The sequence below is a fragment of the Homalodisca vitripennis genome, chromosome 1 (assembly GCF_021130785.1).
Source record: "Homalodisca vitripennis isolate AUS2020 chromosome 1, UT_GWSS_2.1, whole genome shotgun sequence".
Taxonomy (NCBI): domain Eukaryota; kingdom Metazoa; phylum Arthropoda; class Insecta; order Hemiptera; family Cicadellidae; genus Homalodisca; species Homalodisca vitripennis.
In genome coordinates, this window is record NC_060207.1 from 94,698,089 (window position 1) to 94,712,036 (window position 13,948).

The following is a 13,948-nucleotide window of genomic DNA, read 5'->3' on the forward strand; positions in this document are numbered from 1 at the left end:
AATAAAAATGCTGTAACAAACCATGTTAAAACACGTAGCAATAAATATATTACCATATTTTCAAAAGCATTATTGCTCAAAGTGACGTGAGTATTCGTCAAATGTTTATGGCGGAAAGGCTAGCTGCAAAAATATATTATGATAATATCTTTAATACTTTCAAAATTGTAGCTATTACATTTTTTTTTTATTTTTGCATTCTTAAAATCTGCAATTTTACTATGGTATTGCAAGAACTACATTTTAAGTGGATTCTATCACAAATCTAATGACCAAACTTATGTAAAATAACATACACACAGATTTACTGTGACAATGCACGGTCGACATTGAATTTCTCAGCTCACAATACAAACATCGTATAAATGGCAGCTTCAGAGTATCTTATGCCAATTGCACTCAGATCCCAGTTCCTTCATTTAAAGAATATGAAATACATTAATATATGTTGCCAAGTCACTCTTTTCTCTAATACATTAAAACTTAATAGATGTATTGTAAATTCATCATCAATGAACGCTTTTATGAATAATTACAGACAAAAATTAAATTCTTAGTTAACAGTAATAAACTGCTTTATTTACCATAAGGCTTAAAATATTCACAATATATGTTACAAAACTAAATAAAAGAGACTTTAGATTAACTGTTGTATATTAAGAATAATAAACAACAAGCACAATCGTACAGTACAGTAGTTTTCAGACAATTTTATAGATGACAACATCATAGATAAGCTGTTTTATTGGAAATACACCTGATTGTCGTTTGACTCAATTTTAATAAGTAAATATGCCCTAAAACAATAAATATTAAAAGAAATTCATTAAACATAAAATATATGACTCTATGCTATCCATAGGTAGGCCTGAAACATAAATTACAATTGTTTTGCATTTTAGGAGCAGATGTACTGAAAAAATATTTATGTTTTTAATAAATTACAATTAAAAAACTGTCATATTCATGCTTTATTTGTTTAATTCCATACAAAACTCTGAAATTTAATTATAAAGTTAAATAATAAATATTAAACATTATATATATAACATTATTATATATTAAGTCGTATGGTAATTTGGAAGATAAAGTAGGCATATTTGATAAACATATTATTTCATCGTTTATCCGAAATTTCAATCGTACATAAATTAACATAATTACAATCGAAGATAGTAGATTGTAAGCTACAGCGTCACAAAAATCCAGATTAAAAACTATTATATATACTATTAAATTAAATCTGTAAGATACAAATATGAATATACAATAATTCACCTTTTAACACCTTTTTATATATTTTATTGTACAATGTACATTGCGAATTCAATGAATTCATCATCAGGTACTTGTAGGTTCATTGAATTCGAAATACACAGTATACAATAAAATATATAAAACGTGTTAAAAGGTTTATTATTGTGTATTTATATCAAACACTTTTCGAGGCTACATTTGTAATATAGATAAATCTGCTTGTGTTGCTTGTTGAATGCTAGGGGGTGCTAATTCAGTGACTGGACCATGTCCATGCGCTGAATTAGCACCCCCCTATCGTGACGTCGAGGCCGAGGGGGTGCTTATTCCAGGGAGTGCTAAAGCAGCGTCCCCCTCCACTCGTCTAGTAAGTTCTGGACTTCTTCACTTGAATGTTCTTGAATCACAAATGACGTTATAAGGAGCTGTAGCGACGCAGCGAGTTGAGCTCCAGAAGAGAACTTGTGAAGTGACAGAACTAGTGATAAGACTCGTGGCAGCTGTATTTGTGTTATTGACTGTGTCAATGTTAAACAGACTCGTGTGTAAATTAGATAGTTAAGTGGATTGTGACAGAATGAATTAGTGACAGTTAGTAAGCTTTGTAAACAAGCAATTTATTTAAAGCTAGCCTAGTTTTAAGTGGATGTTATATTTAGATTTATTTATAAGATTAATAAATATTTTGTGGATTCAATACTCGCCGAGTGTTTCATTCAAGGAAATCCGTAACATGAATAAGTGAGCCTTTTAATTTATAACTTGACCAATCTGGTAAATTTAAAAGTTAGGGGAGATTTTGATATTAATTTTAGACTTTCAGGGCATTTTGTGTCTTAACCGTTAGAGATACATCAAAAAGTAAGTTTTAACTATTATGGAGAAAATTTCATTGCGTTATTTGATTCTGGAGTCATAATTTATCTGTATTCTCTAATACGACTGCTACCAAACTTCGAAAAAAGTCCTGCACTAGTAAAATAAAATTCCAATCTTTAGAATTTTGAGAGGTTAAATATAAAAATAGCACAGACCCAATGGTAGTAGTAACTTATTGATTTTATACTTTCGGAATGTGTCGTTGTCAAAACTCTCGGTCCTTATCTACGAATTCCATTACATTTGAGGTAACGGTTAGAGATAGCCTACGGTAAAATCAGAATTCCTTAAGAGGAACTGAGCTATAGCCACTATTGTATCCATATCACAATTCTTAATGGTAAAATCAAGAAAGCTATGTTATAATATACATACATACATACATATATATATATATATATATATATATATATATATATATATATATATATACCGTATATATATTTACTGTAATAACAATATTTATTGTTATATACATATATAACAATAAATATTGTTATTTGCAAATATTAACAAGAAAATGTGTGTATTAAAATTCAATCGTCTTTGTTAAAAACCCATTTAAAAACCGTTATAAAACTAATTCACTTCAAAGATATATCGTCTAGATTATATTGAACTATTTTTACAGTGCTCGTCAATAATCATTCATAACTCAAACATATCCATTAACCTCGAGCCAAATAACTAATAACTGTCCAATTGCAACATCCATAAAACTATTCCGATTATTAGGAGTATATCATTACGTAGTAATTATGACCGTAATTGCGTTTTGATAATTTTGAAATAGCGTTATTGCTTACCATAAAATATGTGGCTTTGGAATAAATTGCTTTCGTTCTTTTCGTATGATACGTGTTTTCCTCCTTAATAAAATGTTGTGGAAATCATTTAAACATCGACTTACTACATTGCACTTGTTATTTCAAACAAAGCATTTTGTAAAACCAGTTTGTCAAAATCAGAATTTATAAGAATTCTTCCCGTTACGAGACATCTCGCCATGATCCCTATGAGGATACTCTCAAGTTATGTATGTCATGTTGCACGACTATATCCTACAACATAAAGAGCTTAAGGACAGGTAAGCGACATTGTAACTATTTTCTTACTAATGGTTTTTTTCGCTGACAAACATTAGAGATGAATGAACATCAAACACCTCCATGATTCCAGTGAATTTATAATATATTCGTATAGATAAAAACATTCATTTGAACTTGCAGGGGGTACATTTTCAGATAATTTCAAATAAATAGAAACTGTTGATTTACCTTTCCAGGGTGGGATCTTCTTTCCCAGTTACAGTAAATCTATGGTTGTAGGCTTAGACAGCTGAAATGTTGGTACAGTATAGCATTCGGTTTTCTTGGGAGCATGTTTCAATGATTTATATCTGAAGTATTTATATCATTTCGACAGGCTTGCATCCTCTATAAAATAGTTCATGAAACGTAACGTAACGTTAAAATGTACCTCATATTAGTTGTATGGTGTTACGCATGCAGTCTTTACAACAAAAACACTGGACACGGACTATATAAATAAAAAGTTATATTAACTAAGAAGACCGTTTTGATCATCGGCCGTATGATTTCTGCCATAGTTTATAAGACCTACCATTTTAAACTCTGCTGGCACTGGAGTGTCGGTTTTTGTAAGCTGCGGTTTGCCTATTTTGATCAACTAGGCAAAGCCCCATTTAGACTGAAGAAATCTTCCACAATCATTTGAATTTAAATAGAGGATATCTTTAATATCTATTTGGGAGTCGTTCTCCAGACATGAATCTTTTCCGCTGTGGGGCGATCGTGAAGCCTCCCACGATGACCCAAGAAGTGGCATTGCTTAGTCCAAAATAATTAACCCTCCAACTGTTGTTTATCAAAATTTTGATAAACATAACCCTTAGCGGATTGTTGTTCGTCAAAATTTTGATAAACAAACAAACATTCCCTTGCTTAATCACTCATAACAGTATATTCCTGGCAACGTATCGATTCGATTCATGCACCATTGGATTCGGGGAAAAAAAGCCTAAGGAATACTATAGTTTTATTCTTCTTTATATTGTAGTTGCAACGTACCAATTTTGTAGTTTGGAACGTAAAAGATGTGACCGCCATGTTGTCGATGCCGTCTGAGTTGTTGATGTGACGAGTCGTGTTTATTAGTAAGTTTTAGTAGGTTTATTTGTGTTTTAGTGTTGTGTTTAGTGTGTGGTGAATTGTTAAATATTGCAGTAGTGCAAATAAATATATTTTAGAATAAATAAATTTCTCGAAAATTTTTCGCAAAATTTTTGAGTAATGACAAAATGAAACTTTTTTCGACTCTTCAAAAAAAAAAGTTATGGAATTTATTTTACTACTGCTGTATAGTTTACTTCATTCTGAGTAATAAAATATGCAATATAACATGTATAGAAGTAAAACTGTATTAGTAAAACTTTTATTAGCAAACTCTTACATATACACCCTATTTTCACAATTTATGCGCATCGCTGCTTTTTGTTATATAGTGTTATTATAGTTTCATAAATTTGTATAATGCTTATGTGTTTCTGAAACTAGAATAAATTTGACACACAATGGTACTCTCACTTTTATAGTTTTCTTACTATAACTTGGTTTGCTAGGTATGGTCCTCCCCAAATAAAAAAAAAAAAATGTAAATTTTGAATTTCATGGAAAAAAAAATTTTAGTAAACATTTTTTTAAGGCCAAATTTAAATACTAATATTATTATATGTTTAATTCTGAACACAAAAATATATACTTCTATATATATTACTTTTAATTTATATTTTTAATAAATTTTTTTTAAAACCCTTGCACGAGGCTCGAAAACATGCCGCCACTACAGGAAAAAATGACTGCCAGTTGGAGGGAAATTTTGGCTGTATAAAACTGTTTGAGGTTAGTAGATAATTTAAAGTTTATAGCCAATTTTATTGAAATATATACTAATTCCACGCGCAACTCACTTTCACGACTTTGGCTAACTAATCGTATTTCTTAGTTATTCGTTTTTTAGGCTCTAGTACCAAAAATCCCAACCAATACCTCAATAACCTCAATTTTCTAACCTTATAACGTTATAGGTGTAAAGGGACACCATTGTGCTCTACTTGGCACGACAGCACCGTATGGAACTAACGGGAGCCGCTGCCAGCTACAAATGAAAGAGTGGGGCGTAAGAGGCAGCTATAGATAGACAAGTGGCTACCGCTTGATAGTGTTCTTCTAGATCGTTGAACTCTCACACTTGAGATAACAAACACTGATGCGGTGATATTATTCCCGCCCACAAAAGTGTGTGTGTGTGTGTGTGTGTGTGTGTGTGTGTGTGTGTGTGTGTGTGTGTGTGTGTGTGTGTGTGTGTGTGTGTGTGTGTGTGTGTGTGTGTGTGTGTGTGTGTGTGTGTGTGTGTGTGTGTGTGTGTGTGTGTGTGTGTGTGTGTGTGTGTGTGTGTGTGTGTGTGTGTGTGTGTGTGTGTGTGTGTGTGTGTGTGTGTGTGTGTGTGTGTGTGTGTGTGTGTGTGTGTGTGTGTGTGTGTGTGTGTGTGTGTGTGTGTGTGTGTGTGTGTGTGTGTGTGTGTGTGTGTGTGTGTGTGTGTGTGTGTGTGTGTGTGTGTGTGTGTGTGTGTGTGTGTGTGTGTGTGTGTGTGTGTGTGTGTGTGTGTGTGTGTGTGTGTGTGTGTGTGTGTGTGTGTGTGTGTGTGTGTGTGTGTGTGTGTGTGTGTGTGTGTGTGTGTGTGTGTGTGTGTGTGTGTGTGTGTGTGTGTGTGTGTGTGTGTGTGTGTGTGTGTGTGTGTGTGTGTGTGTGTGTGTGTGTGTGTGTGTGTGTGTGTGTGTGTGTGTGTGTGTGTGTGTGTGTGTGTGTGTGTGTGTGTGTGTGTGTGTGTGTGTGTGTGTGTGTGTGTGTGTGTGTGTGTGTGTGTGTGTGTGTGTGTGTGTGTGTGTGTGTGTGTGTGTGTGTGTGTGTGTGTGTGTGTGTGTGTGTGTGTGTGTGTGTGTGTGTGTGTGTGTGTGTGTGTGTGTGTGTGTGTGTGTGTGTGTGTGTGTGTGTGTGTGTGTGTGTGTGTGTGTGTGTGTGTGTGTGTGTGTGTGTGTGTGTGTGTGTGTGTGTGTGTGTGTGTGTGTGTGTGTGTGTGTGTGTGTGTGTGTGTGTGTGTGTGTGTGAATCCAGTGTATGCTGCTGAGAAGTAAGGCCCGCGGTTTGTGGCTACTGTACCACAAATGTGTTGTGTGTCGAGACGTTGATAAGGCAGTTTACTGACAAGGCCGAGACAGACAGTGTTATCGGCTGGTTATCTGGAGTAGCCCATTCACAATAAAACAAGAGAGTAGTAGGCCTTGACTTTAGCATGCAACTATGCTGAAGGTGGTGGCGGAGTGGGAAGGGGGGATACGTTCAGTCGTCTGGCGGCTGACTAACTAATGACTGTCAACTACGTCCTTCTTCCCTAGTTTAGTTATCCATTAGCGTTTTGACGAGCTGGCTGTTCAACAATAGGTGAGTGCCATAATGAAACGATAACAACGGCTTTGATAACTACTGTATTATTAAGTACGATTTTCTGTTTTTAATTTTTCTCCTGCATTACAATACACACTTATAAACAAGGGAATTTTTAAAACTAGGTGATGTGTGTAACGCTAATTTAGAAGTGTTAAACGTCAAAAATAAATAAGTATTGGCTTCCAGTAAAACACGACTGTTGATTCATAAACACGAAGTATTTGAACAATTATATTATTTTTGTTTTCCACTTATAACGTTTGAAAAAGTGGACAGTGGGATGTGCGTTTTTTCAATATTATAGTGATAAAGAGCACTTAGCAAATCACAAGATGTTGATTACATATCTATTTAACAACTAATCAAAAACGTCAGCAATTGATAAGGGGATTATAGAAGTATAAGATTAATATTATTTGATGTATTAATATATAAATTTAGTATTATTTATACTTATATCAAATATACTTTTTATTTGTACGTAATATAAGTATAATTTATATAAAATTGTAAAAATTTGAGTGTGTGTGTGTGTGTGTTCAGATTTCAGTTATACATCTCAGTTTTAATAATAAAAAAATGAATGAAACCCCTATATATAATGTACCAGAAATATATTTTTAAAATCAAACAGAAAAAGTTTTATAATTATTTGAAAATATACAAAATTTATTGTTAAAGTACAAAAAATAAATCTATAAGGATTTACAGGAAATCCCTTCGCCTTTTCTTCTTAAAATAACAGAATGAAAAAAAAAAATCGCTAAATAGTAACAAGATTTAATGAAATTTTAAAAGTCAATTTTCAAAAACTCGATGAAAAATCGTCCAAATTTAAATAAATTCTTTTGAAAAGCTTACGAATCTTGAAGAATATTATAAAACTTTATAAAAAGCAATTCTAAAAAAGCATTATTTACTAGATAGTCAAATTAGGCCTATATAAATGAACTCTATAACATAAAATCCTTATAGTTTTGTACGATTAAATCTGTATAAAAAAACAATTATAATGAATTAATTAACTTCCAGAATATGTTACAAAATGTTATGCACTATTCGTTATTTGCTTTAAATGAAAACGAATTCTTTGAATTTTTAAAATCATGAAATGACTGTAGCACACAATTTGTAGGGGACATACATAAGTTTTATTTGAAAGATTGAATCAGAACGTGTTTATCTTTCATGTTTCATGATATTTTCACTATAGTTCATCGCGTATTTAAGACTTTAAAAGAAACGAGTTTATCACATCAAGTGAATTACTTACGTCTCTTTGTAAATATTAAGATTTAGCAACAGATTTGATTAAATATTACAAAAATCTCTTGCTTTTCCATTATGGTGAAATATTAAAATTTATATATATATATATATATTCTTATTTATATATATAATGGCGTGTATAAATGGGCGTTACCTCATCCAGACCTTAATTAATTATCGTTGTTCTACCAAGGTTATGACTAAAGGCCCCCTCAGTTTTTACAAATTCGTTATCTTTGTTTATAGATCGTCCAATAATATATAATAATAATGATGATCTGTAAAGATAAAAGGATAATGGATATTTGCCATTGTTAGGCCTATATATTAGAATAGAAACATGACATATCGAGAGTTGATATCTGACCTCTTCGCCAGGTATAAAATATTATAACATAAGATCTTATTACATACTCGCCTCGGCGACCTCCTCAGGGCACCAACCAGTTCTGATTATGAAATTACTATGACATCAACCATTATAAATTTAGATTAAATACATAATCGTGAGCTTATGAAATATTTTATATTCTAAATTATTAAGTTTTTTACAAAAGTTAAAAGTACGGTAATTCCACTATTATTTCGCATATTATATTATTTTCTACTTACATTGTAAATGCACCTTCTTGCCTGTGTTCGTTGCCGCCCTTTGTACCTGCAAAGTATGCATCCCTGCTGTTTGAAGACATTTTGCTGCATAATTTGGTCACTTTAACACAGTTATTGTGACCTTTACATACCTCCATTGTGTTACGACATAGAATATGTTTACTTGCAGATGTTTTTCATGTTTGCTTGTTCAGTGCTGGAAAAATGGAATCTGTGGAGATTTCCAATATGTATTACTGTTCTCGTGTTTGCCTAAGGGTATCTCGAATTCAAAGTGAAGGTGCCTAATGCCACTCTATTCTGAAGTATAAGCTTCTAGGCCCATTGGAACAAGAGAAAATGAGTTGCAGGGATGGTAATTCTTTCCAAGAACTATAACTGACTCAATTAAATTTAGTGACGCTTCTCAGTGAGGATGCCCGATGGTGTCTGTTGGAGGTTCTGAGCTTCTGAGTTGATTCATTGAGATAAAATTGAAATCTCTCCTAAGAAGCATTAATCATTTACTCCTTAGTGGTGTAAGTTCAAGCAACCACTATCTGGGTAAAGATTCTTGATAATACACTTTCTGTTGGAGTCCATGCGTTTCTAGCCCAATAAAATAGAGCTGTAGAGAAGCTCAATTGTCTGTCACTGACTTCAGGTAACTTGGAGACGAATCACAATTAAGTTGCAGCATGATGGGAAGGATATGGGAAATTTCCCCAACATTTATTACTGTCCTCTTATATGTCTAGGAACATCGGACCACTAAGGCAAAAGTACCGGAAAATCCACAGCAAGAATTTATTCAATTAGGATCGAGTTAGGGGTTTGCTCAACAATCATCACTGACATAATGTGTATTGGGGACAACTTGTAATCCATGAAGGTTGATAACCATTACAACAAAACCAAGAGAAAGGATGCGGGGAATTACATTAAAATTATGGATATTTGAAAATCTCTTTAAATCTAATTAAGAGTAACTATTTTCACTCATTTTAACCTACGGTAAAATTGATTATTCATTATATTTTGCATAAAGACCTTTGAAAACACGTATTATATGTTATGAAACTATTTTCTACTAAGTATAGGTTATACTGTATAATAAACATTTTCAGCTTGCTAATAAACACTTCTTACAAAATGTTTCTTTTAAAATATTGTATTTATATAAATATCTTAGTTCGTGCTATTAGATAAAAGTGTGACTAGATTCATTTGTCTGTGGTAAAAAAATATCAAGATTAAATTTTAAGACAAATATGAATAATGAATAATGAATTTATTCCAACATCAAATGTACATCAATACAAAATTATAATAACTCTGAATTGACTGATCACTTTTGCAATTAGTGTAGTCAGTGAACAACAAAATAAAACAGGTTTCTTATCAGAGTCCAGTCTACAGATTCTAAAAGATATCAGCGGGGCTGCTCCCCGTGGCACCTGCACTACAGATTAATAATGGATAACCTGTATGAGTCTATATGGTGATATGCACCAAAATATGGTAATGTATTACATGTACAGATTATTCTTTGTAAGTTTTAAGATATTTTAATCTGTGTACTTTTGGACTTTGGTCATGGTGATTCTTGACTTTTCTTGATAACAAAGTATAGAATAAATAGACTGTATTGGCTAAAATATCATAATTCTAATATGAGCATATTGGTTAGGTTCTAAGGGTGTACTAGAAATATGGTCATTTACCATGCACAGTCATTTACAATCCATAATTTAGTTACCCTTTCATATTAACCAACCAAAATAATGAAATTTAAACAAAGAATTACACCAGTAACAACGATTATGTACATATGATTTCATAAGTGTTATGTTGTTTCAGAATTATGGAAAGTAAAATTCCCTCGTGGTTGAATGAAGATTTCCTGGCAGCCGCTTTTCAGGGAGGAATAGACCAACAGCCGAAGGTGTCAATTCTCAGTTTTAAGATAGCGTCATCCACCAGTTTTGAAGGTTTCTCAAGCGATATTTTCAGGGTCAAAGTAAGCTACAAGCTACAAAATTCTACTCAAGAACACTCAAAGTCCCTTGTAATCAAAGTGCCTGATGTATCTGGCTTAATCTATAATGTTGTGGGTCCAATCATATTGGAAAAGGAAGTACTGTACTATAATGTTTTGCTGCCAAAAATGATGAAAAAAGTAAATTTCAGCTTTGCTCCTCTTTCATATCATAGCACAGTAGATAAAGTAATAGTAATGGAAGACTTAGGATCAGACTACCGTATTGCTAATAAGCATGAACAATTGGACTTTGATCATTGCAAATTGGTCGTTGCTACGATGGCTAAGTATCACGCAAGTACTGTAGCGTTGTACAATGAGAACAGAGACCTCATTGAGTTTGTGGGGAGAGAAGGATTCTTTCCTGAAGGTGGACCCCTGAGAGGATGGGTGGAGTTAGGGGTGAGAACAATGGGTGAAGCCTTACAGAAAATGGGAGGTTTTGAGCGGTACGCAGACTTTTTCCTTAGTAGAGTTGACACTATTTGGGATGAATTGGTGGATTGTTTGAAACCAAAAGCAGGTCGCTTGAATGTTCTCAATCACGGAGACTTGTGGGTGAATAATTTATTTTTCAAATACAATAAAGAAAGTGTGGTGGAAGTTAAGTTTATAGACTATCAAGTGTCTCGATACTCTCTTCCTGCTACGGACTTAGTGTACTTTGTGTACAGCAGTGCCCAACATGAAGTGAGGGAACACCGGCAGAAGGAACTCTACAGCCACTACCTGGAGGTGCTGAACAGTACCCTAGAGCAGCTTGACTGTCCTGAGCGGTTGACGCCTGAACAGTTCAAAGAAGACATGAAAACAGTGACTCCTTGGTTTATTGGTGTCTCCGTATTCGGAGTAGCACTCATTTGTGCTGCTGAAACAAAGGATGAACCAAATTTTTTTGGGTTCACAGCAGAAGACTTTGTTGCTGGAAAACCAAACTCTGATATTCTTAAAGTTCTTCATGGAGATGTTTTCAACTCTCGTATTTCGCATATGGTGCGGCAATATCTAGCTTTTATTGAGTCGTAAAAGATGTTTATTGATATGTTTTTTATGTACATGTATTAATTCTAAGTATTCATCATAATAAATGTATACACAAAAATAGTCTTAAAATTGTTTAGGGAAATTCCACACAATGTTTTAAGATATTACAAATAAGGAAAAACACAATTCTTTTCATCTCAAAAATTAAAGTTTTCTATTTTTAATGCGTACTAGCTGTTCCAGACAGAAGACACACATATAATAGTCTACAGAACTGAATCAAAGCTGTGTTAAATAGTCAAGGGTTAAACTGACTAATATATTTTCGTAAAATACTAAATGTATCTAACTAGGTTTAAAGGATCAGTTAAAAACCAATTCTGAACAAGTGACATCTAGAGGCAGTCTTTAATGTAATATTCCTTTAGTACTGTTAGTAATTAAACGTTGTGTTTTTAGAGAAAAGGAATAGAGTGAATCCATTTTCTAACTAAATATGCCCATTTCTTCTAACCTACAGAAGAAGTCCTTCCTATATGTAGGTTCCTAGACCAATCAACAACTTCAATTATTTGTGTTAGTAATGAGGTTAAGGTCAAGCTTTTTATATTTTATTTTATTAGAGATTTTTTGTTTTAATGTTTCATAGAATATCACAAAACACTCTAGAAGGAAAATAGTAACTATAAACTATTAAATTAATCTGTATAAACTAAATAACTGATATGTTTTAATGTTTTACAATGATTGTGGAAATTAGGTGGTTTTGGTGCATATAATTTGATTTTACTGACCTCTCTTCTCCTTTTGGTTTCTGATAGAGTACACCCATTCAGATTTATACATATCTATAATTAGCAACAATGTCTTTTCCTTACAAATTTCATCAATGTAATTTGTATCACTGGAATGAAAAAAACATAACAAAGTAATTTATGCTAATTGTATGAACATTATGAGTAACATTTGATTGTTTTTAAACCATCTAAAACTAAAAAAACATAATATTTTGGATATATAGGCTATATGGATAAATTAATGGTCAAGTACTACATATTTCTATAGTATTTTATTATTATCATTAAAAATTATATCAAAATAAACTTTTTTATAATCATTCATAACCTCCCTGCATACATAACCTCCCTTATAGTCTTACAACCTCCCTATATACAGAAAAGCTCACTCACAAACCAGTGCCCCATGTAGTTCACTCCAGCAGATGTTTTTTTAATGCCAAAGGAACCATAATTGGCTTTCCTCTGGTGTTTTTGTTGGTGGAAGGGAGTTCCAAGAATGTTAAGGGGTTACTACGAATGATTTGGGGTATGCAGAAATGGAGTGATGAGGAATATGCAACATGATTATCACATGTAATTCTTGAGCTCTCCTTATTACTTATTAAAGTCATTTATAAAATATTTTGGGTGTCTAAAACCTTAAGAATGGATAACTTAACTAATGGCATATATTTGACTTGCTTCCAACAAAATCACTGGAATCATTATGAACCTCAATCAGTATATAGTTTTATTTAGAAATTACTTGTAACGGTGGAGGTAAAGCATTAAAACACATTAAAACTATAAATATTATTTACAATAAAGCAGTCATTCTAAATATAACTTGTATAAATTAAATGATAAGAAAGTTGATTATTAAAATCTACAAGTATAGAGCGACACTACAATGTTCATATTGCTCTCTTTCATCTGAGTCTAAACGGATGATTGTCTGATTATTCTTGGAATACAAAAATCAACTATAAAAATTACAGAACACACATAACTAAACAAAATCATCTTAACAGAATCTATACTTATTTAAAACTAAGTGAAGAGAACTGAAGTCATTAAAGATGCTATACAGTAATTCTAGAGATGGTGATTATAGTGATTCTAGTTTACACTTCTTGACTGATCCAAAACCAGTAAACTTTAGGATTGTTCAAGTTGAATCCCTGTAATTTTTGGGCTATGTTTGGGATAAAAAGAGTGAAGATGTAGAGAAACAAATCAACCAATATTATATCTGCTATTGGCTAGAAAATAAATAACATGGTTCAGCAGAAATGTTTTGTGTTCAACAAAAAATATAATGTTATGAAATAATTATGTTGTTTTAAAATTAAATTAAGGTTTTTACTAGAGATGTTACAAATGAATATCTATAAACATGTTGAATGCAACATATTTACATTTACAGAAAATATTTGTTAATCTAATACTATATATATATATATATATATATATATATATATATATATATATATATATATATATATATATATTTCAGTTTATGGGACATAAGTTTAATTAAATCAGAGATAACTATTTGATTTTATAGGAAACCATATTTTATTTGGTATAAGTAAGCAAGTATTCAGAAACAAGAAATATTT

At 32.3% G+C, this 13,948-nt stretch overlaps 1 protein-coding gene across 2 annotated transcripts; it reads left to right on the forward strand.

The window, feature by feature from the left end:
- The first annotated feature begins 3,035 nt into the window (after nt 1-3,035).
- On the forward strand, nt 3,036-12,650 carry LOC124366919. Of its 2 annotated transcripts, none has more exons than XM_046823524.1 (2): nt 3,036-3,223; nt 10,383-12,650. In XM_046823524.1, exons 1-2 carry the CDS (start codon nt 3,171-3,173, stop codon nt 11,587-11,589), a joined length of 1,260 nt encoding a protein of 419 aa, XP_046679480.1. In that variant the 5' UTR covers nt 3,036-3,170; the 3' UTR covers nt 11,590-12,650. The 2 variants fall into 2 exon arrangements, with proteins under 2 accessions (XP_046679480.1, XP_046679489.1); XM_046823533.1 differs by lacking the exon at nt 3,036-3,223 and adding an exon at nt 6,500-6,656.
- Nucleotides 12,651-13,948: the final 1,298 nt, after the last annotated feature.